This window comes from Brassica napus, chromosome C3 (genome assembly GCF_020379485.1).
Source record: "Brassica napus cultivar Da-Ae chromosome C3, Da-Ae, whole genome shotgun sequence".
Classification (NCBI taxonomy): domain Eukaryota; kingdom Viridiplantae; phylum Streptophyta; class Magnoliopsida; order Brassicales; family Brassicaceae; genus Brassica; species Brassica napus.
This window is the reverse complement of record NC_063446.1, coordinates 28,238,979-28,262,109: the sequence shown is the minus strand read 5'-3', so window position 1 is coordinate 28,262,109 and position 23,131 is coordinate 28,238,979. Positions and strand designations below refer to the sequence as shown.

At 37.6% G+C, this 23,131-nt stretch overlaps 3 protein-coding genes across 3 annotated transcripts; 1 reads left to right on the top strand and 2 right to left on the bottom strand.

Moving 5' to 3' along the window:
• Window positions 1-289: 289 nt before the first annotated feature.
• LOC106355220 lies at window positions 290-2,835 on the bottom strand. The gene is made up of 5 exons (XM_048749518.1): window positions 2,603-2,835; window positions 1,936-2,488; window positions 1,040-1,725; window positions 926-953; window positions 290-682 (listed from the first exon to the last, which is right to left on the bottom strand). Exons 1-5 carry the CDS (start codon window positions 2,833-2,835, stop codon window positions 290-292), a joined length of 1,893 nt encoding a protein of 630 aa, XP_048605475.1.
• A 9,398-nt stretch (window positions 2,836-12,233) lies between these two features.
• LOC106356378 (CASP-like protein 3A1) lies at window positions 12,234-13,269 on the top strand. Its single transcript, XM_013796140.3, has 2 exons — window positions 12,234-12,658; window positions 12,732-13,269. The coding sequence occupies exons 1-2, from the start codon at window positions 12,387-12,389 to the stop codon at window positions 13,072-13,074; spliced, it is 615 nt and encodes a 204-aa protein (XP_013651594.1). The 5' UTR covers window positions 12,234-12,386; the 3' UTR covers window positions 13,075-13,269.
• Window positions 13,270-13,552: 283 nt separating this feature from the next.
• LOC106358144 (aquaporin TIP2-1) lies at window positions 13,553-15,226 on the bottom strand. The gene is made up of 3 exons (XM_013797896.3): window positions 14,918-15,226; window positions 14,574-14,824; window positions 13,553-14,070 (listed from the first exon to the last, which is right to left on the bottom strand). The coding sequence occupies exons 1-3, from the start codon at window positions 15,120-15,122 to the stop codon at window positions 13,699-13,701; spliced, it is 828 nt and encodes a 275-aa protein (XP_013653350.2). The 5' UTR covers window positions 15,123-15,226; the 3' UTR covers window positions 13,553-13,698.
• Window positions 15,227-23,131: the final 7,905 nt, after the last annotated feature.

Here is a 23,131-nt window from a genome sequence, read left to right as displayed (position 1 = left end):
TATTTATACAGCCGTTTATTGACTTCGCGACGTTTGGAATTTTGGGCGGGAATTATGAAAATCCCTAATCCAGCCATAATATATATAAATGAAAACAAAAACCCAGCCGTAATTCAAATACATGAAAATCCCTAATCCAGCCGTAATATATATAAGTGAAAACAAAAACCCAGCCGTAATTCAAAAACATGAAAATCCCTACAACACTTGCTTACATCGGACAAGTTTTCGCATTATGGCCACTCTGTCTACATCGAGAACATGTGTGTTCTTTTCTAGGACGTTTGTTTTACAGTGCAACTTCTAAAGCAGATTTCATCCTATTTTTATTAGGTCTTCCTGGTTGTTGACGAATATACGGGGGCAAGCACGGTTGGTTTGCCACGATTTCTGGAACAGGTTGCGCTTCGTCAGCCGGCATGATAGATTCGGCGTATGCGCTCACCAAATATTCACTGTTATAGTACGGACTGCACAGGAATATACGACAAACATTGTTGTACTCCGCAGCTGCGATTGCGTGTACACATGGTAATTTCTCGCGTTCGAAACGCTGACATGTGCACTTTCGCTCTACCAAATTAACAACATTCAAAGACTCGCTAGAAGATCCATATTTAACTTCAGTGTGATGATCATCAATCCTTTGGACCGTCAATTCTCTGGCGGCAGTTACACGACCCTATTAATAAATATGAAACGACTGAGTTATTACATATTACGGCTGATTTAAGAATTATAATGGCTGACTTATGAATTTTATGAAACGGCTGACTTAAGAATTTTATGAAACGGCTGACTTAAGAATTTTATGAAACGACAGACTTATTTTTACTGTTACGACTGATTTACATGTAGTAGTTTCTCGACACCACGCGTAAGCGTCGTTGGCTCCGATCTGGCATCCTCTCAACATTCAGCAAACCATCTGGTCATCATAACCCGTATCGATTCTAATATTCAAACAATGTTTAGACCTCTAGCATGCGACAATGCTCTGTTCATTGATTTCACTATGTTTGTAGTCATCGAATTGTACCTCTCGCCCGGGAAATGAACACGCGTCCACAGGCGGACATCAGCTCTTTGGAGGTAGCCGTGGAGTGCAGGATGAATCGCTTCAATCTCCTCGAAAATCGCAGTAAAGTCAGACATCCTAAAACATCTTGCCGCTTTCTTCACCAAACGGAATGCTTCTTTTCCTTTGTACTGTCCCAATATGTTCTTATATAAATGGTAGGTGCATATTCCCCGAGCAGCCAACGGATACACATTTCTAATTGCTTTCCCTATCGAGCTATGCATGTCCGAGATTATCGCAAGACCCTCGTCGTCAGGAATCAGAAGTTTTAGTTGCGTAAAAAACCAATGCCACGAATCATCATTTTCTGTGTCAACCACTGCGAAGGCTATTGGAAAAATCTGGAAGTTACCGTCCTGAGCTAGTGCTGTGAGTAGCGTCCCTTTGTATTTACCATTGAGAAACGTACCGTCGACTACAACACCTTTGTGCATGAAAGGAAACCCATTAACGCTCGCACCAAAGGCAAGAAACACATACATGAATCTTCCAAGCTCATCGATTTGAAGACGCGTAACTGTACTCGGATTTGCCCTTCTTATCATGTATAAGTAAGAAGGCAAGCTTTCAAACCCACACTCAGGTGTTCCCTCATCGATTTCCCTTGCAAATTTCAGCGTCCGGTGTGATTTCCAATAACCCATCTGTTCACATGAAAAATGATCCTTATTACTCAGCCACATCAAATAATTAAGACAGCCATAATGTACTGAATAACTCAACCCTATTTTACTATAACTCGGCCGCATCTAAATATATAGTAACCTAGCCGAATTGTATGATTATGTCAGCCTGTACATTTGACATTACTCAGCCGTGTCGTTAAAATAACTTAGCCACAACAAAGTAATTACCTTTATACCAAACTGCTTAGTGATAGCTATTCCGACGCTCATAGGGCAAACGGCCGGACCAACGTCGCCGAGAAAGTTCTTGTACAACATACCTAAAATATCTGGTGTTGCTTGTCGAGGTCGATTAGAACGCTCTGTGCAGGAACATGTATGCTTCGAACCGTAAATACGAACAAAAAACGCCTTGGATTCTCCTAAGGTAGAAGCACAAACTCTCCAGAGACATCCATCAACCCAACACTTAACAACGTATGATGTCGGGGTTGATGTTTCTACATCAAAATCAAATTTATACCTCACTGTAAGAAGTTTCAGTCGTTTCTCCAAATCGTCTTTACTATCGTAACGTTGACCTACCGCAATGTCTATCGACGACATCTCCAAACTTAGAACCTCCAAATTCCCTTTAGATCCCCTCATCGAGAAGTTCTGATCTCTCTTCTTGGGAGGTAGAGTTGGTGAATCTTTGTCATCTGTAGGGGACTCACCATATGAGCTGAAGTTATCATCTTCAGATGACGCATCGTCTGAATCGTCGAATATATCAAATCGGCTTTCAAATTCATCATCTTCTTCGTTTTCTTCGCCTATTTCATCTTCTCCGACCACGTCATGTTTTTCTCCTTCGACATTATTTGAGCAGTCAATCTCATTGTCCTCTTGTTACTTCTCTAAACTGTAACTATCGTAACTCCCACTGTAATTTTCGTCTCTGGACTCAACTACTGAAGCTTCTGCTTCTGCTTCTGAGCTAAAGCTCAAAAATGTTTTACTCTTCTCGCTTGCTCTGTTCTCCGTAATCTCCACACAGAGATGTAGTTGTTCGATTTTCTTCAGGCTTAGAAAACCTTGCAATTGTCGAGTATTGGACACGTAAACTGGGGGAGTGTCGTGCGCCATCTTTTTCAATGCTCTATTCGAGAACATGTAGCTAAGCTGAATATGATCCTTCAAATCATTCAATCCGTAATCATCGAGAACAGACTTTGCGAAATCTTCATGTGTTGTTTTCTCATTTAAATGAAGAACTTTACACCCTCTACTGTCGACGTTGAATACATATTTGTTTTTCTTAATCCAGTTACCGGAAACAATAATTACCGGATCTATAACCAATTGAGAAAGATGAAGACGATAGATAACTAAGATGAAGAAGAACATGAACAGTCTCATAAAGCAAGTTATAAATTTTGTTCGTTAGTGATGACATGGCAAGGAGTTTGTTGACATGGCGGATTCCAAGTCTGTATCTTGGATTTTTTTTACAAAATTCAGCCAAAAAGTTAACATTACCTCAGCCTTTAAGTAACAATAACTCGGCTATCACGTATTTAATTAACCCAGTTATGCTCGAGTTTAATAACACTCCAAAATATCTCAGTCATTATGAAATTAAAACTCAGCCGTAATTGAAGAGAACTCTTTTTACAAAAATCAGCCGTAATTAAAAGAAAACAACTCAGTCATAATGTAAAATATAAACCAGCCGTAATAATGTCACAGCAAAGAACATAAAAAGAGAAAAGATTCTGATAGAATGCATCTTCACCACTCCCTTGTGTCCATAATCACACTCATCGGTTCAAACTCACGGAAGAAGAGCCCCAACTCTTTGATCCAGAAACAGCGGTTACACATTTTGTCACCCTTACTGTTTTCAATGTACCACAAGACCCAATCTCGCTCCATAACAGGAACACATTGGCAACTATAAAACGATGGAACAACAGTTGAAATGAACTCGTCCCTCTTTGCCAGAAACTCGTCACTGTGCGACAAACCCCATGCCCATTTTAGAGATCGAACTAGTTTCCCGATCCTGTCAACTGATTCCCTCGTAAAACGAGCAAAATACTCCTCATCACCCCCAAAATATTTTTCTAGTCATTGCGTATGTATACACAGCACGCTCATATCCTTCATCAGCTGCAAGCTTCATGAAAGCAAGTCCTTCTTCCTGAAGGTTAAATGTGAAGAAAAACTGTACACCCTTCATATAAAGTGTGCTTGGATTTCTCTCTGCGTAGCAAGTTTTAAACAACTCAGGAGGCATATTGAGTCTCATGGGAACGGATAACACATCGTAAAAATGGTTTACCCTGCTCCGCTCTGCTAACGCCTTCATCGTCTTGCACGATGCTCTTAGGCCATAGAGATCTGTGAAGGAGTTACCGGCCACACGTTCAACCACTAACGCCTGAATCTCTTCAGGCAATTCAAGTATCGGGAAATAATCCATTAATGTAACGTTCATATAACTAAGCAAAGATATTTGACATAACTCAGCCATGTTGGTTAATATAACATCGACGCCTTCGTTGAGATCGAGACGGTAATACATTATTATTTAACTCATAATATAACTCAGCCATTAATATTAACATAACTCAGCCGTTAATATTTTGGGTTTTATCATGGCCCATCGAGATTTAGGATTGATACTTTGGGACGACTGAGTGTGGAAAATACGGCTCAGAACTAATATCGAGGCTTTTATAACATCGAGACGATACTTCAGTATTTAAAAACTGATTTAACATTCACGGTAATCCTTTTTTATAATATTAAACGCTTTATAATAATGGGACGTTTCGTCTTTCTTGATTTGACGGCTCAGAACTAATATCGAGGCCATTTATAACATGGAGACGATAATCACGAGGAGTTTAAAAAGTTAAATAAGGCAGAAATTAACGATAACTCAGTCGTAATACGAAAACATTAAAATCCATACCTCAGCCATTATACTAATCAAGAAAACCCAATATAATCGTAACATGTTTATATAACTCAGTCGTAATGTAAAACATTAAAACCCAAAACCCAGCCGTTATACACATTTAAACCCAATTCTTTTCATCGTCTCTCTTGCTCTGTCATTCCGATTCATTTCGTCATCCTTGTTCTCACCGGTGGAGTGTCGTTCGTTGAATACATATCTGTTGTTGCGAATTCAATCTGTTGTTCTCAATTCATTCAATCTGTAATCATCGAGTACAGACTTTGCGAATTCTTCATGTCGGCGTTGAATAGATATATGTTTTTCTCCCTGTTCAAAAACGCGTCCGCCTGGCCGTTTACTCGCCCGATTAAATGGTGATCGGAAGGCTACCGTGGCGAGGAGGAGGTAATCGGTGGTTCTAGGCGCTGAAACTAAAAAATTTTGAAAAATCGAAATTTCAAGAGCTAAATCGGCATCTATCTCATGAATCTATTATATTTAGGTGAAATTCACAAGAATCTGTTGTGAAAACTATGAAATCGTGCAAAAAAAAATGAAGAACAAGAGATTTTGAGATCTGGAAAACGCAGATAAGAGGTTGAAGATGGGGGTAAAATCGTATTTTGTCATTCATTAAACTAAAATCAGAAAAATGATGCAAAACAAAGTGTTACCAACTCGAACTCGCGACCCTATGAATTTCTAAGAAAGCGACACTGACCGCTAGACTACATAGTCTTAGTGTTTATTTGTCACTTACTTAATATATGTACTATAACTAGGCGCCGAGTACGCCCCGCTTAATCCCCGATTTTTTTATAACTCGCTAGGCCTAGGGTCACCGCCCGACTAACGCGTAGCGTAATTCCGAACAGGGGTTTTTCTTAATCCAGTTACCATAAACAATAATTACCGGATCCATAAGATCTCGGAGAAAGATGAAGAATAAGATGAAGAAGATAGATATATAGATAGATAAAGAAGATGAAGAAAAAAGATGAACAAACAGACAAACGTAGTTGTAAAGTAGTTTGTTAGCAATGACATGGCAAATCCGAGTTGATGACATGGCGGATGACATGGAAAATCGGTTAATCAGCCGACAAACAAATATATAACTCAGCCTACGTAAATCAGGTCTCATCTACAATGTAAGTCAGTCGAACCATGGAAATATTTCAGTAATTACTCTTTTGATCCTTAATCAGCCGTAATTAGGATGAAAAACGATAAATCAGCCGTATCGTCACATAGATCAGCCATCAAACGAATGAAATTCTAGTAATTAATCTTTCGCTAATAAGACAGCCGTAACCGAGCTGAGTTTACTGTTAATCCATCCTATTACAACCGACTTATCATAAACTCAGCCGTAACAACATCACATTAGTCAGCCGTAAATTATATAACTCAGCCAGTCGATATTCATTAACTCAGCCGGGGAAACATAACTCAGCCGTCTCTTAGTTACAACTCAGCCAAATTTCCAGAAAACAAACTTCCGATGTATAAGTCAGCTGTAACCTTTGTCTGTAAGTCAGCCTTTTTCCAATAAATCAGCCACATTTTTGTAATTCAGTCGTACCGTCCGGCTGACTTATGTTCTTATGTCAGCCTTTTCCTCTTAACTCAGCCGCGTTTGTTTATTCAGCCGACATGTAGATATAAATCAGCTGTAACGACATATGTAGCGAATTACGGCTGGCTTAATGAAAACATGAAACATAATTCCTACGTGGCCACTGGTTTTTGCTTATTTGGCAGCGAAAAGTAATGGCATTCCTGTAAATATGTTTTTTCTCTTAACGTAAAAAAAAGGCACGCTTGATATTTAAAAAATGCCAGCAATTAAAAAAAAAGATATGTATGGTTCTTGTCAATTGCCCTAAAATTTTCTATATCTAAGTAAACTTAAGCCAAAGAAAAAAAGTAGTAGAAAAAGAAGCCCAAGTTTAAAAGAGAGGAATATTCAACAACCCCACTTTTTGTAAATCTCTGCACTTACCTCTTCCTTAACCAGTAAGTGAAATTAGCAAAGTTTTATTTTAGGTATATGAGCTGTCAGGGCTAGCTGTCATGTCTCTAGAATGGTTCTTATCTTTATATAAATAGAGATGTTTAGGGTTGTATCAAACTAAGTTAATAAAATCGTAAAACTTCAATCTTTACATCTGAGGTCTCCTATACTCTAATTTACCTTTATGGTATCAGAGCTCTGGAAGTAGATCATGGATGAAAACGAAGAAGTTCTTGCGGTTTATGCGCTTACCATTACGCAGGCTGTAACCTTGAAACTCAAAGAGGGAAACTACCTTCTATGGAAATTACAGTTTGAACAGTTTCTTTCGAGTCAATTGCTTCTGGGTCACATCACTGAAGCAACACCGCGGCCTCTGTCGACGGTCACCGTTCTTCAAGGAGATGAGGTTACTGACGCTGTCAATCCCAAATACAACAAGTGGATGCAGAAAGATCAACCCATACTGGCTTGGTTGTACGGAACACTGACGGAAGATGCTCTCAAGTCAATCTATGGCTTGCATACTTCTCACGAGGTGTGGCTGGCTCTTGCAAAGAAGTACAATCGTGTGTCTGCTACTCGTCGTCTGGAACTGCAGAGGAAGGTTCAGACCACAGTAAAAGGAAACAAGACTATGTCAGCTTACCTCGCGGAGATAAAGTTACTCTGTGATCAACTTGATTCCATAGGAGCACCCATAACAGAACATGAGAAGATTTATAGGGTTCTCAATGGCCTTGGAAAGGAGTACGAAGCTGTGTGCACTGTTATTGAGCATTCCATGGACAGTACTCCAGGTCCTTGCTTTGATGATGTTGCGTACAAACTTATTGGATTTGATGACAAAGTACGAGCTTATAAAGCAACTGTTGAGCCTTCACCACATCAGGCGTACTATGTGAATCGTGGTGGCTATTCAGGCAGAGGAAGAGGACAAAGCAGAGGAGGCTATCGCGGTCGTGGTGCATACTCAACTCAAGGAAGAGGCTTTCTTCAGCAGTTTGGTCAAGGGGCTTATCAAGGCAGAGGCTCTTCAAACAATCAAAGACCCACTTGCCAGATATGTGGAAAGTATGGACATCATGCATACAAATATCACTACCTTTGACGAAAGCTTTACTGGTTACGACCCTCCTCAAGCAAATGTTCTCACCACAGCTGGAAACAATCGACAAGCTGGTGCAGAGTGGTATCCTGATAGTGGCTCTTCTGCTCATGTAACAAACTCGGCTCAACATTTGGACACAGTTCAGGAGTATGATGGTGGTGATCATGTGATAGTAGGCAATGGAGATTTTCTGCCGATAACTCACGTTGGAGCTGCTTCAATTCCTACTGCCTCAGGTAGTATTCCTCTCTTGGATGTCGTAGTTTGCCCTAATATAACAAAATACTTGCTGTCTGTGTCTAAGCTAACCGATGATTTCCCTTGTGAGTTTACGTTTGATGCTAATGCTGTGTATGTAAAGGACAAGCTCACTAGTCGGGTTCTCAGTCGGGGAAACAAAACTAAGGGGCTGTATCGGCTGGATGATCCACAGTTTCTGTCATTTTATTCTTCAAGACAGCAGAGTACAAGTGACATCGTGTGGCACAGGAGACTAGGACATCCCAATGATCAATTTCTGAAGCATCTATCAACAATCAAAGCTATCTCTTTCAATAAAACTACCCAGTCGTTATGTGAAGCATGTCAGTTAGGAAAGACATGTAAACTTCCCTTTTTTAGTTCAGACTTTCGTTCCAACAGAGTTCTTGAGAGAATACACTGTGATGTATGGGGCCCTGCACCTGTTGTTTCAGCCCAAGGTTTTCGGTTTTACGTTGTATTTATTGACAATTGCTCGAGATTCTGTTGGCTTTATCCCCTAAAATTGAAGTCTGATGTGTTCTCTGTCTTCAAATCATTCCAACTTCACGTAGAGAACCAATACAAAACTAAGATAGTTGTGTTCCAGTTAGATGGTGGTGGTGAATTTGTTAATAAACGTCTGATGGAACATTTTGCTTCCTGCGGAATAAACATCTAGTCTCGTGTCCACACACTCCGGAACAGAATGGTATTGCAAAGAGACGACATCGATACATCACAGAGCTGGGATTATCAATGATGTTTCAGAGTTCTTTGCCGCAAAAGTTATGGGTGGAAGCGTTTTATACAGCTTCGTTCCTGAGTAATCTACTACCTACCTCTGCCAATGACAAGATGATCAGTCCGTTTGAGATTCTGAATGGTAAGGCACCGGTCTACACAGCTCTCAGAGCCTTCTGTTGTGCATGCTATCCTTACTTACGGCCATATGCAGAGAACAAATTCGATCCTAAATCTCTGCTATGTGTCTTTGTTGGATATAATGAAAGATACAAGGGGTATAGATGCTATCATCCACCAACGGGGCGAGTTTACATTAACAGACATGTTTTGTTTGATGAGGAAAGACTTCCATTCAAAGACACTTATAAACACTTGCTTGCTTCACCAACTACTCAGTTGAGTGCTGCTTGGAGACTTCAAGAACCGATTGTGCATCAGCAAGAAAGATCCGACAACACGTCTTCACATGAAGAGATTGGTAGGGCGGTCTCGGTTGTCTTACCTAACCCAATGAATACAGCTCCTCATTTGAATGCTGATAATGCTCAGGAACAGACGATATCAAGTTCTTCACGATCTTCTTAGACTGGTAGTGATTCTGAACTTGATGATCAACTGCGGCTGAACCATTACCACCTCAGGTCCCTGAGAACAGTCATCAAATGACAACACGAAGAAAGGCTGGAGTTGTGAAGCCTAACCCAAGATATGCCCTGATGACAATAAAAGGCATTCCAATAGTTCCAAAGACTCTTACTGAAGCTTTAAATCATTCTGGTTGGAATGGTTCTATGGTAGAGGAGATAGACATGCGTGATGAGGTGGGAACATGGGACTTAGTTCCTCCACCACCAGATATAAGACCTATTGGATGTGGATGGATCCACAAGGTAAAGCTGAACGCTGATGGTACTTTTCTCAAGCTGAGATCACGACTTGTAGCCAGAGGAAATGAGCAAGAAGAAGGAGTAAATTTTTTAGAAACCTACAGCCCTGTGGTTAGAACAGCTACGGTACGTATGGTACTTCATTTCGCAGTTACAGAGAAATGGGACATTAGACAACTCGATGTTAAGAATGCGTTTTTGCATGGAGACTTGTCTGAAACTGTATATATGAGACAGCCTTCTGGGTTGGAAGATGAAGATCATCCTGGTCATGTCTGCCTTCTGCGCAAGGCTATCTACGGTCTTAAACAAGCCCTGAGGGCATGGTTCGACAAGTTCAGTTCATACTTACTAGAGTTTGGGTTCCTCTGTAACACAGGAGATCCATCTTTGTTCGTTTATTTGAAGGGAAAGGATGTGATGTTTCTTCTACTGTACGTAGATGACATGGTGATCACTGGTAATAACAAAGATCTTCTTCATCAGTTGTTACACTCTCTGAAGAAGCAGTTTCAAATGAAGGATATGGGACCGTTGAGCTACTCTCTTGGCATTCAGGCTCAGTTTACTCCTACTGGATTATTTCTGAATCAAGCAAAGTATGCTACGGATCTACTACAGGCAGCTGGTATGTTAGACTGTGCTCCCATGCCCACACCTCTGCCACTGCAACTGGACAGAGTACCTCATCAAGATGAAGCCTTCAGTAATCCAACTTATTTTCAAAGTTTAGCAGGCAAATTGCAATACCTGACGCTGACCAGGCCTGATATACAATTTGCTGTCAACATGGTGTGTCAAAAGATGCATCTTCCCTCTGTTGCAGACTTCAATTTGCTAAAACGAGTCTTGAGATATCTTAAAGGAACGATTGAGATGGGAGTTCAGCTAGAATCAGACCCAGACTCACGACATGCGAGCATACTGTGACAGTGATTGGGCAGGGTGTCTAGACACTAGACGTTCAACAGGTGGCTTATGCACCTTTCTTGGTTGTAACCTCATATCGTGGTCAGCCAAACGACAAGATTCAGTTGCTCGATCATCCACAGAAGCAGAGTACAGAACGCTTTTTGATACTGCTGCAGAGCTTGCCTGGATTAGCTTGATGTTGAAGAGTATAGGAGTTAAGCAAACTGATCCAGCAGAGATATATTGTGACAATTTATCAGCAGTCCACCTCACGGCTAACCCTGTGTTACACAGAAAGTCGAAACACTTTGCAACTCACTATCACTTTGCGAGAGAGAAAGTTGCGGATGGATCACAGATTGTCAAGCACATTCCAGCAGCTCAACAACTGGCAGATGTGTTTACAAAGTCATTACCTCAACGGAACTATTTCAGTCTGCGCTCCAAACTCGACGTTGCGTTGTCACCCACCTCGAGTTTGCGCGGGAGTATTAGACCCAATGGATCAGAAGATATAAAGAAGCTGGCCCATCAAGATGTGAAGCCCACGTCCTGCTCACAGTTACCTGCAACGGTAACAACATCAGTAACACAAAACAGAGGAAAGGAAGAAGACAAAGGTACGGTTCTACGAGCCAGTCAAGTCACCCTCAGTAACCGCTTTGACGCGCTATTAGAGCAGGAAGAGTGAACTGTCAGGGCTAGCTGTCATGTTTCTAGAATGGTTCTTATCTTTATATAAATAGAGATGTTTAGGGTTGTATCAAACTAAGTTAATAAAATCGTAAAACTTCAATCTTTACATCTGAGGTCTCCTATGCTCTGCTTTACCTTTAGTATATACCTATCACAAGAGTAATCTTAATAAAGATGACTTAGGGTTATCGAGAAACATGATTGGGTGTGTATATATATATGTATTGTATACCTGCACAATGAATCTAGAGATCCTCTTCCGTCTCCAACTCATTTGATATTGTCAACATCTTTATATAATAAAATCTTTAGCCAGAGCCAAATCTGAAATTTAAAGAATCATAAATATTTTTGGGAGAAAATTGGACACTTTAAAAGATATGCATCCATAATATTGGTAGTCTTATCAAGTGTGCCTTATACTGTGTTTGTCTCCCAATGTCTTCGATGCTATAGCACTGTTTTTTAGGCTTTTTGTCTGTCAACCTTCATGTGTGTTATGTATTATAGGTGAACCAAGTACTTAGAATATGCTAATCATTGCTTAGATATGGCTGTGTCTTTGATCGTGATTTTACTTTTGGGGCATTGTGAATTCTGACTCTTTACATGGATAATAACTGGTATAGAGGTAGTGTTATTAAGTGCCTTATCTCGTGTATGCCTCTCATTTCTTCTATCTTAGGAACTGATCATAATAGCTAACTGCTTTCAGATTTTCTCAGTTTGAAAAGTGTGGTATGATCAAAGTCGATGGTCTCAAAGTTCATTGACTTGATTGATGTTTGGTGTTTTAAGCTTCTCCGAATTGGCATTTCCTTAGTGGTTCAAAATTTGAAGTTGTCTTTGTATCGACGCAAGCTATAGTTGGTAACATCTGGTTATAAAAATCTCTTTTAGCATTTAAATATTTGTTTGTATTTGAGCAGACAAAGGTCCATGCCTCGTGCAGAACGACCACCACTACGACTGCTTGAAAGACACTGATATACATGGAACAAGAGAAGCCTCAGTCACGGGCACTGTTTTGAACCTCCAGTAGAAACTAGCCACATGTCCAGCTTGTGTGTTTATATACACCCGTCTTTGGCTCGCCTTAGTATATCATTCTGATACGCCATGGCGAAAGCAACAGAGCAGAAGAAAAACTCTATAACAGTGGAAGAGACGAAGCTTGACATACGCGATGTGGTCACCATAACATACGACGAGGATAACCGTCACGGAGGCACACGCAATGACGTGGCAATGGTTGTGCTACGAGCCATGTGCATGGCCGTATCGGCTGTGTCTTTGTTGTTAATGGTGACAGCCCGTGAGACTACCATGACAACTCTCTACGGTTTCGAGTTTCAGCTCCACGCCGTTTGGTCTCTCTCAGATTCCCTCATGTAAGCCAATTTTCATAATCGCAAATGAATACTTAATACATTACATATAATTGACTGGTCGTTAACGTTGCAGATATCTAGTGGTGGTTACATCAGCGACGGTTATTTACTCATCCGTGCAACTGGTTTTAAGTGGGACCAGACTAATGAGAAAAACACCGGTTGTTCCGACAAGAACACAAGCATGGTTTTGTTTCATTGCAGATCAGATACTGGGATGTGCGATGGTGAGTGGAGGATCAGCGGCTTTAGGTGTGACGAATATGAACAGAACAGGAATCAGACACATGCCTATTCCAAATTTCTGCAAGTCTCTCGGTTTCTTCTGTGACCATCTCGCAATCTCCGTCGTCTTCGCCTTGCTCGCGTTTCTCCTCCTCGCAGCTTCTTCTATTCTCGACGCAGGCGACTGCTAGAGAATTATTACTGTTTTACCCTTTTATGTCTTCTTAATGATGGTCTTTCTTTTTGATATTTTTGTTTGTTCTAGTTGATGTCAGTGAATCTTCCAGTTCCAAAGTTTTGAATTTTGTTGACTGAGTCCTATATAAACGACAAAAACGCTTCAAAGAAAAAAACTGCATTACCTTTCTTGGTTACTTGGACACACAGACACACTGTCTTCGTATATATAGCAAATGAACAACAGAAACACATGTAGAGTTTTCATATGGAAGGCTCATGAATGGAATCGAATATTCCTAAGACTCTGCTTAATGATGATACCCAAACTTCTACGTTAAACGATTCTTTAAGTTCTTACTATGTCACAGAACTGTCGTCACGTTTTTTTTTTTAAGTATCGATATTTAACCATACAACTAACTATTTAGATAAAAAGGTTAAAATGTAACCAAATAGCGCCTTCCTTTTGTTTTTTTTGTAACAACCAAATAGCCTTCCATTAAATGATATTCATACATATTGGATAAACAATTACAACGAAACGGGACCAAACTCCAAACAAAGCAACATATCAATCGAGAGACAAAGAAATCATACACAGAAATATAAATCAAGAATCATCGCATTTTATATGCTTAGAAGTCAGATGCAAGAGGCACATGTTCGGAAGATGACATGAAAACATTTCCGTAGATAAGTCCAGCGAGTCCACCACCGATGAGTGGTCCCACCCAGTACACCCAGTGACCAGAGAAGTCTCCAGCTGCAACAGCTGGTCCAAATGAACGTGCTGGGTTCATGGATCCACCGGAGAATGGACCAGCAGCGAGGATGTTGGCACCAACAATGAGACCAATGGCTAGAGGAGCGATGGTTCCAAGAGAACCTTTCTTGGGATCAGCGGCGGTGGCGTAGACAGTGTAGACCAAAGCGAAGGTGATAATGATCTCCATCACTACTCCTTCTATCGCTCCTAGTCCAGCCGCAACGCTGTGAGTTGGAACCGCCTGCGTTTTAGAATAGTTCAGGGCGTTTGTTTCATTAGTTCATTTGAATTAGACATAAACTTACAATATTATATAACTTCAACTTTAACAAATCTTATGTCTCGTAAAAAAAAAAAAAAAAAATCTTATGTCTCGTATATAGTTAACATAAAAGACAGAAATGGACAAACAAAAACTATTGAAAAACATGGAGATGAATTTTTTGACCTTGTAAACTACTATGTATCTTATGCCCTTCTTATGTTGTAACCTAGTTTATATTCGATTAATATCTATCTTCCAAGACCCTAGACTATGAATTTTTAAATGTAGACCAACAAAGCTATATATTATGACATAACTTTTTGTTTCCGAAAGGTTTATTTTGCTAAAAGTCAATAGAGATTTAATTGATTTAATTTCTTCTTTCCTTGTAAGTGAAAAGATGATTTTTGGTGTATGTAGGTTCTATTAATAGAAACAAAATTTATTATATTAGTAAGGACGTTATGATGAGGACATACCAATCCACCGGTGACGAACTTAAGAAGGAAGCAAGCGGCGGTGGAGCCGAGAAGCTGAGCAATCCAGTAGAAAAGTCCGGTGATGAGTGTGATTTGACCACCGAGAGCAAGTCCAAAAGTGACGGCTGGGTTCACATGGCCACCGGAGATGTTGGCTCCGATTGCAACCGCCACGAAGAGGGCGAAACCATGGCACACAGCGATGGCAACAAGCCCCGAGGTATCAAGAGCCGCATCCGACGTCAGCTTCCCTATATACATAAATATGACACATTCATTAAGTATAATGGACCCATTGTTACAGATTATGAAAGACTATTTAGATATGTTTATAAGTTACGAACCGTAGGCAATGGCGGAACCAACACCAGCGAAAACAAAGAGCAAAGTGGAGATGAACTCGGCGAGGTATGCTTTTAGAGAAGCCAAGCTGAAAGAATCATCAAAAGAACCAAAAGCAATTCCTGCCATTGTTTTAGATGAAGAATGAAAAAGTGTGAAAGTTTTATTTTGCTTTATGAAGAAGATGATAGTCTTTGGCATGCCCATCTCTTTTTATATAGGAGTCTCCTCATGTATCCATGCATAAAATATTTTTAAACTAACCTTACTAATTAGGAGTTTATTTTTCTTGTTGGGTGGACACAAATTATTAAATGATTTCATGCGTGGTTCCATTTTACTCTATAGCTATTCGTGAATTGTGTTAGGAAGTTGCCTAAAAAGACTAAAATAATGAAATTTACATGTAACCGAACACTCTAGAGAAAAGCAAGATAATATATATATACCACACACGTAGGTATAGTAATGCTTTTACTATATGTAATCTAGTCGTGGTTACGAAGTTCTCACCATCTAAATTACAGGGTAACACTAGTACGACAAAATAGTGAATATTATTCAAATAATGATTTTCTATTGATTAATGTTTCATTAGTTAAAACAAAACTATATAGGAAAACTCGCAAAATACCAATTTTGTGTTTTGATTTTCAAAATACCATCAAGGTTGTTTTTCAAATTCCTACAAATTTCAAATTTACGAAGTTTTTTTCTTCTAAATTGACCAAGGGGTTTTGAATCAGTTAGCAACTCTCCCTAAAGTTTTGTAGATTCTTATTAGATTTAAATTTTTGTCTAGTTTAAAAATTTATAAATGATGTGAATCATCTGATACTTCGGACACATAAATTATATTTGTAACATCCAAGTTGTATATAGAGTTTGTGATATATGAAAAGGTTTAATAAAATTGATTTGGCTATCTATATCATCAAAGTTGACTTACTTTTTCCGTCACACATCCGTTTAAAACTCCAGAGTTAAGAGTTCTTAGGCTGGAATAGTGAAAGGATGTGTGACTTCTCGGGAAGTGATTCGCGATACCGTGCAAGTGAAGTCAAAGCACATAGAAATGTCATGTGGTGATTGCAGGGTCAGTAAACAATGATTTCGAACTTTGGAAAATTTACACACCGACCATCAAATAGAATGAAGCCCACGGGCCGAGAGAGCGGGCGTGGAGGCCCATTAGCCGTTGGCGGTCGGGGCGTTATAATATTATTGATAGTTTCCTTATAAACTTTGAGCTATATATTGCTTTTTGTTATATAAGTAAATATTGTTTGGCAACATTTTGTATAGAGCGGCTATTATGTTTAAAAACATAGTCAGCTATTTGAATCGGATTTTTTATTAAGGATCCGATATTCAAATGAGTAAAAATGGAAACTTTGAAGTTATTGAAATAAGGATGGTGGTGTGATAGACCCAAAAGATAGAGGAGCTTCAAAATTCAAAAAACAGAAAAGAGGATAAAACATAAAGATGAGAATAGAGTGACAAGAAAACAAATGGATATGAACAAGGAAAACTAAGGAGGGACAAGCGTGAGCTGTAATCAATGTGTATGGCTGATAGACCGGCCAAAATATGAGGTGGTTGCATGTGACATGATCTTTTTTGAAGATGTGACTCGTTCATGATTATATTCCATTGCACAATGTTAATTAATTAGGCCTCCAGTATTCACCCTTCTACGAACATTCTCCATCACACTCATTGATTCATCTTGTACATAATTGTTACTCTTATTGAATCCAATGCTACCTAGATACCTTTGGTGTCTAACAATCAGCAAACTTTAAAATAACGTTTGTATGTTCAGTTTTATAATTTCTTATAATAACTAGAAAGGCATTTCTTAAAAAAGATTTTTCAGAACCAAACATTATGTTGAGATGGGAATGACATGTGTTGATGTTTAATTTCTAGTCTATATGTTAAGGTTCTTACTAATTCAAGAAACTGAATACATATTTACAAGGTTCGTTACTGCCAGCCTGCCACCTTATCAAATACACCAAGAGTCGTTTCGATGGGATCATTATTATCTTAATTAACTATATCTATATATTAAGCTCAGTTAGTTGAATGATAACTCATTTAAACATGCATAATTATATAATACTTTAGTTAGTTGTGATTAGATAAGCCGGTGGAACTATACCAATCTTAAGAGTTTAATAAGCTTGATTTTCGTTGTCATGTTGCCTCCATGCCCAAGCATCTTTCCAATTTTAGATCTGTTTGACTTGATAATTAGCACATTTATTAATGAATAGCCTATAATAAAGCAGCTTTTCACCTATGATTAACCACGTTTTAAACGAAAATGTATATGTATTAATTTAAAAACCTTTTAAATTTGACTGTAAAAAGGTACAACGTTGTAGCTGGGTTAATTGAAGATTAAGACAAACCAAACCGAAGACGCTTATTTGGTTTTCACAAGATGCCCGGTACGGATTTACAGTCTGGTTCACTTCTCAAAGCCACTGATCTTGTATCATAGATGTTGTTCTTACAATTGTTTATGATGAATCTGAAAAAGGTATCAATGAATAAAAAAAAATGTTACATCAACTTTAGAAGATATATAAAATGTTAATTGTCAATTTTGACTGATTAATTGGTTTTGGATTATAACGGGGACCTATTGGAAATGAAATTTGTGTGGAATCTGAAAAATTTTAAAGTTCAAAGATTTTTAAGAGTTAAGTAGATTTGATGAATTCTTGTCATATGTATTGCATAAATTGTCATTGATTATGATTGAATAGCATGAATTTCCATATATGTTTTTCTTTCCAGATTTATCTTTCAATAAAAATACTTAATTTTTTTTTATTTCAAGAAATATAGTTATTTGATGTTAAAATAATTTTTTTTTATTTTTTAATATTTGAATTTGTCTTGTTTGATTTTTGTTTAAATTTTTATAAGGTCAACCTATGATTTTTTTCATGATTCTTGATTATGTTATCTTTAATAATTTTTTTATCTTTAAATTTCTTTTTACAATTATCTTTCACATGACAACAAAAATGTAATACACAACTTTTTGTGTTTGTATAGTTGTGTTTTTTGTTACATAGATTTTAAGAATCTTATGAGTATGGATGATATTTATAAAGTTGAGTGTTATGAGTAAAATTAGATAAAATTTATGTCCCAATAACAAGAGAGTTTACTAGAATTAAAAAATCAATAAAAACTAAACTTTTTTAATAACAAAGGATTTTATATAGAATTTAAAAGTTCATAAACCAATAACAAAGGATTTTAACAAGATTGTAAGAATACATAAACCAATAACAATAGAATCTCTAAATTTTATAACTCCTTCAAAATTTAACTACCAATAACTCCCTAAGTCTATGATAAACCTAATTTAACATACAATATCACGTTAATTAGAGAAAAAGTGGCGTAAATCACGTTTTAAACTCGGCAAGAAGCCTTTATATATACTGTATTATTTACTTACTTGATAATAAACCTTTAATTATTTATCATTTTTTCTCATTTTTCTGTGGGATACAAAATTATAACTAATTAATTACATCGAGGAAAACAACTATCCCAAAATAAACGAATTAAAAGTTATGTTTGAATCCCAGTTTTTTTAAATTTATGGAGTTAGGGAATTTATACATTAATGGTTAGGAAAAAAATTGACTACGGTTTCTAAAACTACATCGAAAATGTAAGAAACACCATTTCTTACGATTTTAAAATAATGATATATTGCCTTAAATCGTAACTAATTGACCGAATCTTACAAATTTATGGATATTTTGTGATGGGATAGTAAATGATTGTTTAAAGAATCACAATTGATGAATTTAAACATACATATAAGACAAGATTATGTTTTAGAATAAGTGATAACAATTAAAAAGAACATAAAAGACAAATCATGTAACTAATATTGTTTCTAACAAAATGTGAATATTCAAAGAAATTTGTTAACCGAATTTTCTTTTTCTTTCTTAGCTTGTTTTTTTTCTCTTATTTTCTCATGCAATCTTTTCATGATATTCTTCCAGTTGCTCATCGATGTGATTGTTCACATGAGTCAGAAAATTTTGTGGCTCTCTTGCTCGCAAGTTGAACTGCACAAATTTTGTTATATAAAATACGATTGTATTAGTCACAAACATCAATAAACACCAGATCCACTCACGCCATCACTCAGTCGCTCATTAATGTCTATTCAACTAATACAATGTCAATTTGTTTTTGTTAAAATCTGTTATATATTTAGTAAACTAGTTGTTTATTTTATTCTATTTGAATAGCTTGTTCTTTTAAAACTTATTCGTTTAACATAGTTTTAAGGTTTTGTATGACATAATTGTTGATGTCCTAAGAACCTCCTCTCCACATCTATGTTTTTCTAAACATACTATCATCTTTCCATCATGGGCCCCACTTCTAATTTTGACATCTTCAAACCAAAGCTTTTAAAAGCATGACTATTGAAATGACAAAAAAAAGTAAAAGTGTAAGAACAAGGAACTCAAAACAAATAAAAGTTGGTACCATTACGATGCCAAGGCCAATACATATGACATGCACTACTTCGACCAAAGCATTAAAAAGTTGATATTTGGTTTTCTCTATCTTATTATATAATATATGTCACATTAAATGTTTTTATGTGCAGTACTATAATTTTAAAAGACATAGAATGAGACTTACACAAAGAAGCCAATATCACTTTCTATGGTGGAAGAAATAAAACAATTTTGGGAGAGGCGTCGCTTCCTCCAGCCAAACTCTAATAAACTCTAAGAGCATCATTATCCCACAACTCCATTAAGGATTTCTTGATTAAATTTTAATAATATGTAAGACATAAAGGTGTTAAAGAGGCTTTGTCAAGAACCTTGAGATTTTGATGTCTGCATTGCAAGTCTCTTGCTTTCGAGTTTTTGAAAATAAAATAATATTGAATATTTATTTAAAAACTTATATTTTTTAATAAATAAAAGACAACATATTAAACATAGATTTTAAATTTAAAACGTGAAAACAAAAATTATTAAAATCAACGAGAATTATTTGAAATAAGCATCAGAGATCAGTTATTATCTTCATCACCTCCAAATCTACGCCATATGTGTTCAACCAAATCATCTTTCAGTTGTTTATGCCTTTGTGTATCACGAATTCTTGTTCGAACACCCATCATATTTACGATATTTGAAGGGATATCTGTAGAATACGTGAGATCAACATGTGAACTTCCTTGGTCTTCTCCTTGTTGGAACCCTTGAACATCAAATTGAGTGTATCCATCTCGTTCGTTTTCTACTATCATATTATGGAGAATGATACATGCTCTCATAATCTTCCCAATTTTGACTTTACCCCAACTCCTCGCTGGATTTTTAACAATGCCAAAGCGAGCTTGCAAGACTCCAAAAGCCCGCTCTACATCTTTTCGGACAGCTTCTTGATGCTGAGCAAATAAAACTGCTTGCGGCCCTTGCGGTATACGAATAGATTGGATAAAAGTTGACCATTTTGGATAAATACGATCGGTGAGATAGTAAGCCATATTATACTGATGTCCATTGATAGAGAAAGTGACTTTCGGAGTTTGACCATTTATTATGTCATCAAAAACTGGTGAACGATCAAGAACATTAATATCATTTAATGTACCTGGAGGTCCAAAAAACGCATGTCATATCCAGAGATCATATGAAGCAACCGCCTCTAAAACGATTGTTGATTTACCCGAACCACGAGCATATTGCCCTTTCCAAGTGGTGGGACAATTCTTCCACTCCCAATGCATACAATCGATGCTTCCTATCATCCCGGGAAAGCCACGATACTCTCCAACATCAAATAGACGTTGAAGATCAGCTGGGGTTGGTCTTCTTAGGTACCCTTCGCCGAACAAATATATTATTCCTTCCACAAAATTTTCTACACATAACCGAGTTGTTGTTTCACCGAGCCGGAGGTATTCGTCGACAGAATCAGCTGCAGAACCATACGCCAAGACACGAATGGCGGTGGTACACTTTTGAAGTGGAGAGAGACTATTCCTTTTGAGACCATCTTTTTTTTCCGAAAATATTGAACTTCGTTGGAGAGTCGATCAACAATGTGCATGAACAATGACTTGTTCATTCTAAAACGTCGCCGGAATAAATTATGAGGATACGTCGGAGTTTCGCTGAAATAATCGTTCCATAAACGATTATGCCCTTCTTCACGATGTCTTTCAATATAAACTCTTTTTTTTCTTTTTTTTCTTCGTTCTTCTTGATCATCTTGAATTTGAAAATTCTCAAAGGCTTGATCAAAAAGCTCATCAAATGTATCATCAAATGTATCATCAAAAGTGTTTTGAGAAGAAGAAGAAGCCATTTAAGTGATTAAATAGAGAGAAGCTTGTGATTAAGAGATAATAGGGAGTGGAATATAAGAGATTAAGAAGAACTTTGGATGAAGGAATTTAGTGATCAAGCGTTTATAAACTTGTGATTAAAAAAAACTTGATACAACAGAATATGCTTGAGAGAAAAGATAAAAGAACTTGAGATGGAAGTCTGCAATTGTGAAATAAGCTTTCATTTATACAAGTTCATACAAGAGTCCGTGATACAACATAATCATATGACTACAAGAGAGCTTGGCATTTTCCTTCACATGTGATACAACAGAATCATTGACTAAAAGAGAACTTGTCTTTTTCCTATCGAGTCCGTGACATGAGGAGACAAGAGAGCTTGTCTTTTTGCTTGACATGTGATTATGATGCTCTCACTGTCGAGTCTGTGACATGCTCCAATGGTCCAGTCTGTAAAAAAGCAACAGAAGCTTAAAACAAGTTATAAACACAACAGAACAGAAGCAACAACAACTGATATATTATAAAGTCAAGACATAACAACAACAGAAGCTTAAAAAAACAACAGAAGCAACCACATAAGTTTGGATAAAAGGAACAACAGAGAAGATTAAGAACATAAAATTAAAACTTAAATTCATACTTAAACTAGTTAGACAAGCACTCAATTATGAGCTTTTTCTTTAGAGCTTCTTCATAATCATCTAAGGGTTCCTTCCTTGCAAGTAAGCTCTCAAGTAGACGCATTTTTGTTCCATTACACCTATTTATTACTAACACAACCATTAACTACCTAACTCAACCTTAAAGCACTCAATAAATTCGAAAGGAGTAGACATTTACCTTTATTGCTCTGCTTTGCCCTCTTCTCGTTTGAGGTTCCTTCCTCTTGTACCTTCGAGCCACGCACTCCGACACAAACACACAAACAAGAAGTAAAAACTTCATCAATGACTGTGAGGAACACAAACTAGATCCATGACTTTTAACAAATAAGTACACAAACTAGAACACAAACTAGAACACAAACTAGATCCATGAGTTTGAGGAACACAAACTAGACACAAACACACAAACAATAAGTACTACTCAGAACTTATTAAAAACGATTTCATCTGTGACTTTTAACAAATCAAATTAGATCAATCCATCTATATTGAAACAATCTTACTAACAAATTCAATTTGATCCATGAAAATTTAAAATATTTAAGACTTTGAGGAACAACAGAAACTTTACCTTTGATTCGAGGAGAAGCAAAGTGAGAGAGCTCTGTCACCACCGAGAGACAGCTTCATCGCCGTCGAGGAGAGCTCCGTCGCTGACGAGGACAGAGACAGCCTTGTCGAGGAGAGCTCCGTCGCCACATAGCTCGCCAAATCGAACCGAACAAACAAAATATAAAGTAAATAAGCCGATCAGAACAAGTTAAACAATAATCAATCACATGCATAATCAAAATCAATATGATCTCCTATCACTACCTTTTGATTAGAGCCGAGCCACCGCGGGAAACCTCCTTCGCCGTCGAGGAGACCCACCGAGAGACAGATTCGACGAGAACCAACACATAACAACCGATCAGAACAAGTCGAGAGGATTCGAGAGAGAAAGAGACAGATTCGCCATAGAAATCGCCAAGTCGAGAGGATGAGAGAGAGAGAGAGAGAGAGAGAGAGAGAGAGAGAGAAAAAATCAAGTTTCAAACGCGTTTAACGCGTAACCGAACTTCCACCCACTCCCTTGTTGACATGCGTCCACCAACAGACGTTTCTTCCCGAGCCAACGAAACACTCGTCTCCTCCGCTTTCTTCTTTTTTTAATATTTTTTTAATCAAAA

Excerpts from the sequence above, each read along its gene's own strand:
- LOC106356378 (XM_013796140.3), top strand. The coding sequence starts at position 12,387 with ATGGCGAAAGCAACAGAGCAGAAGAAAAACTCTATAACAGTGGAAGAG. Across the intron at positions 12,659-12,731 it reads TCTCTCTCAGATTCCCTCAT|ATATCTAGTGGTGGTTACAT; the intron begins GTAAGCCAATTT and ends TTAACGTTGCAG.
- LOC106355220 (XM_048749518.1), bottom strand. The coding sequence starts at position 2,835 with ATGGCGCACGACACTCCCCCAGTTTACGTGTCCAATACTCGACAATTG. Across the intron at positions 1,726-1,935 it reads CTAAGCAGTTTGGTATAAAG|ATGGGTTATTGGAAATCACA; the intron begins GTAATTACTTTG and ends TCATGTGAACAG. Across the intron at positions 683-925 it reads CGGGTTATGATGACCAGATG|GGTCGTGTAACTGCCGCCAG; the intron begins GTTTGCTGAATG and ends ATTTATTAATAG.
- LOC106358144 (XM_013797896.3), bottom strand. The coding sequence starts at position 15,122 with ATGGGCATGCCAAAGACTATCATCTTCTTCATAAAGCAAAATAAAACT. Across the intron at positions 14,825-14,917 it reads TGGTTCCGCCATTGCCTACG|GGAAGCTGACGTCGGATGCG; the intron begins GTTCGTAACTTA and ends TTATGTATATAG. Across the intron at positions 14,071-14,573 it reads AGTTCGTCACCGGTGGATTG|GCGGTTCCAACTCACAGCGT; the intron begins GTATGTCCTCAT and ends TCTAAAACGCAG.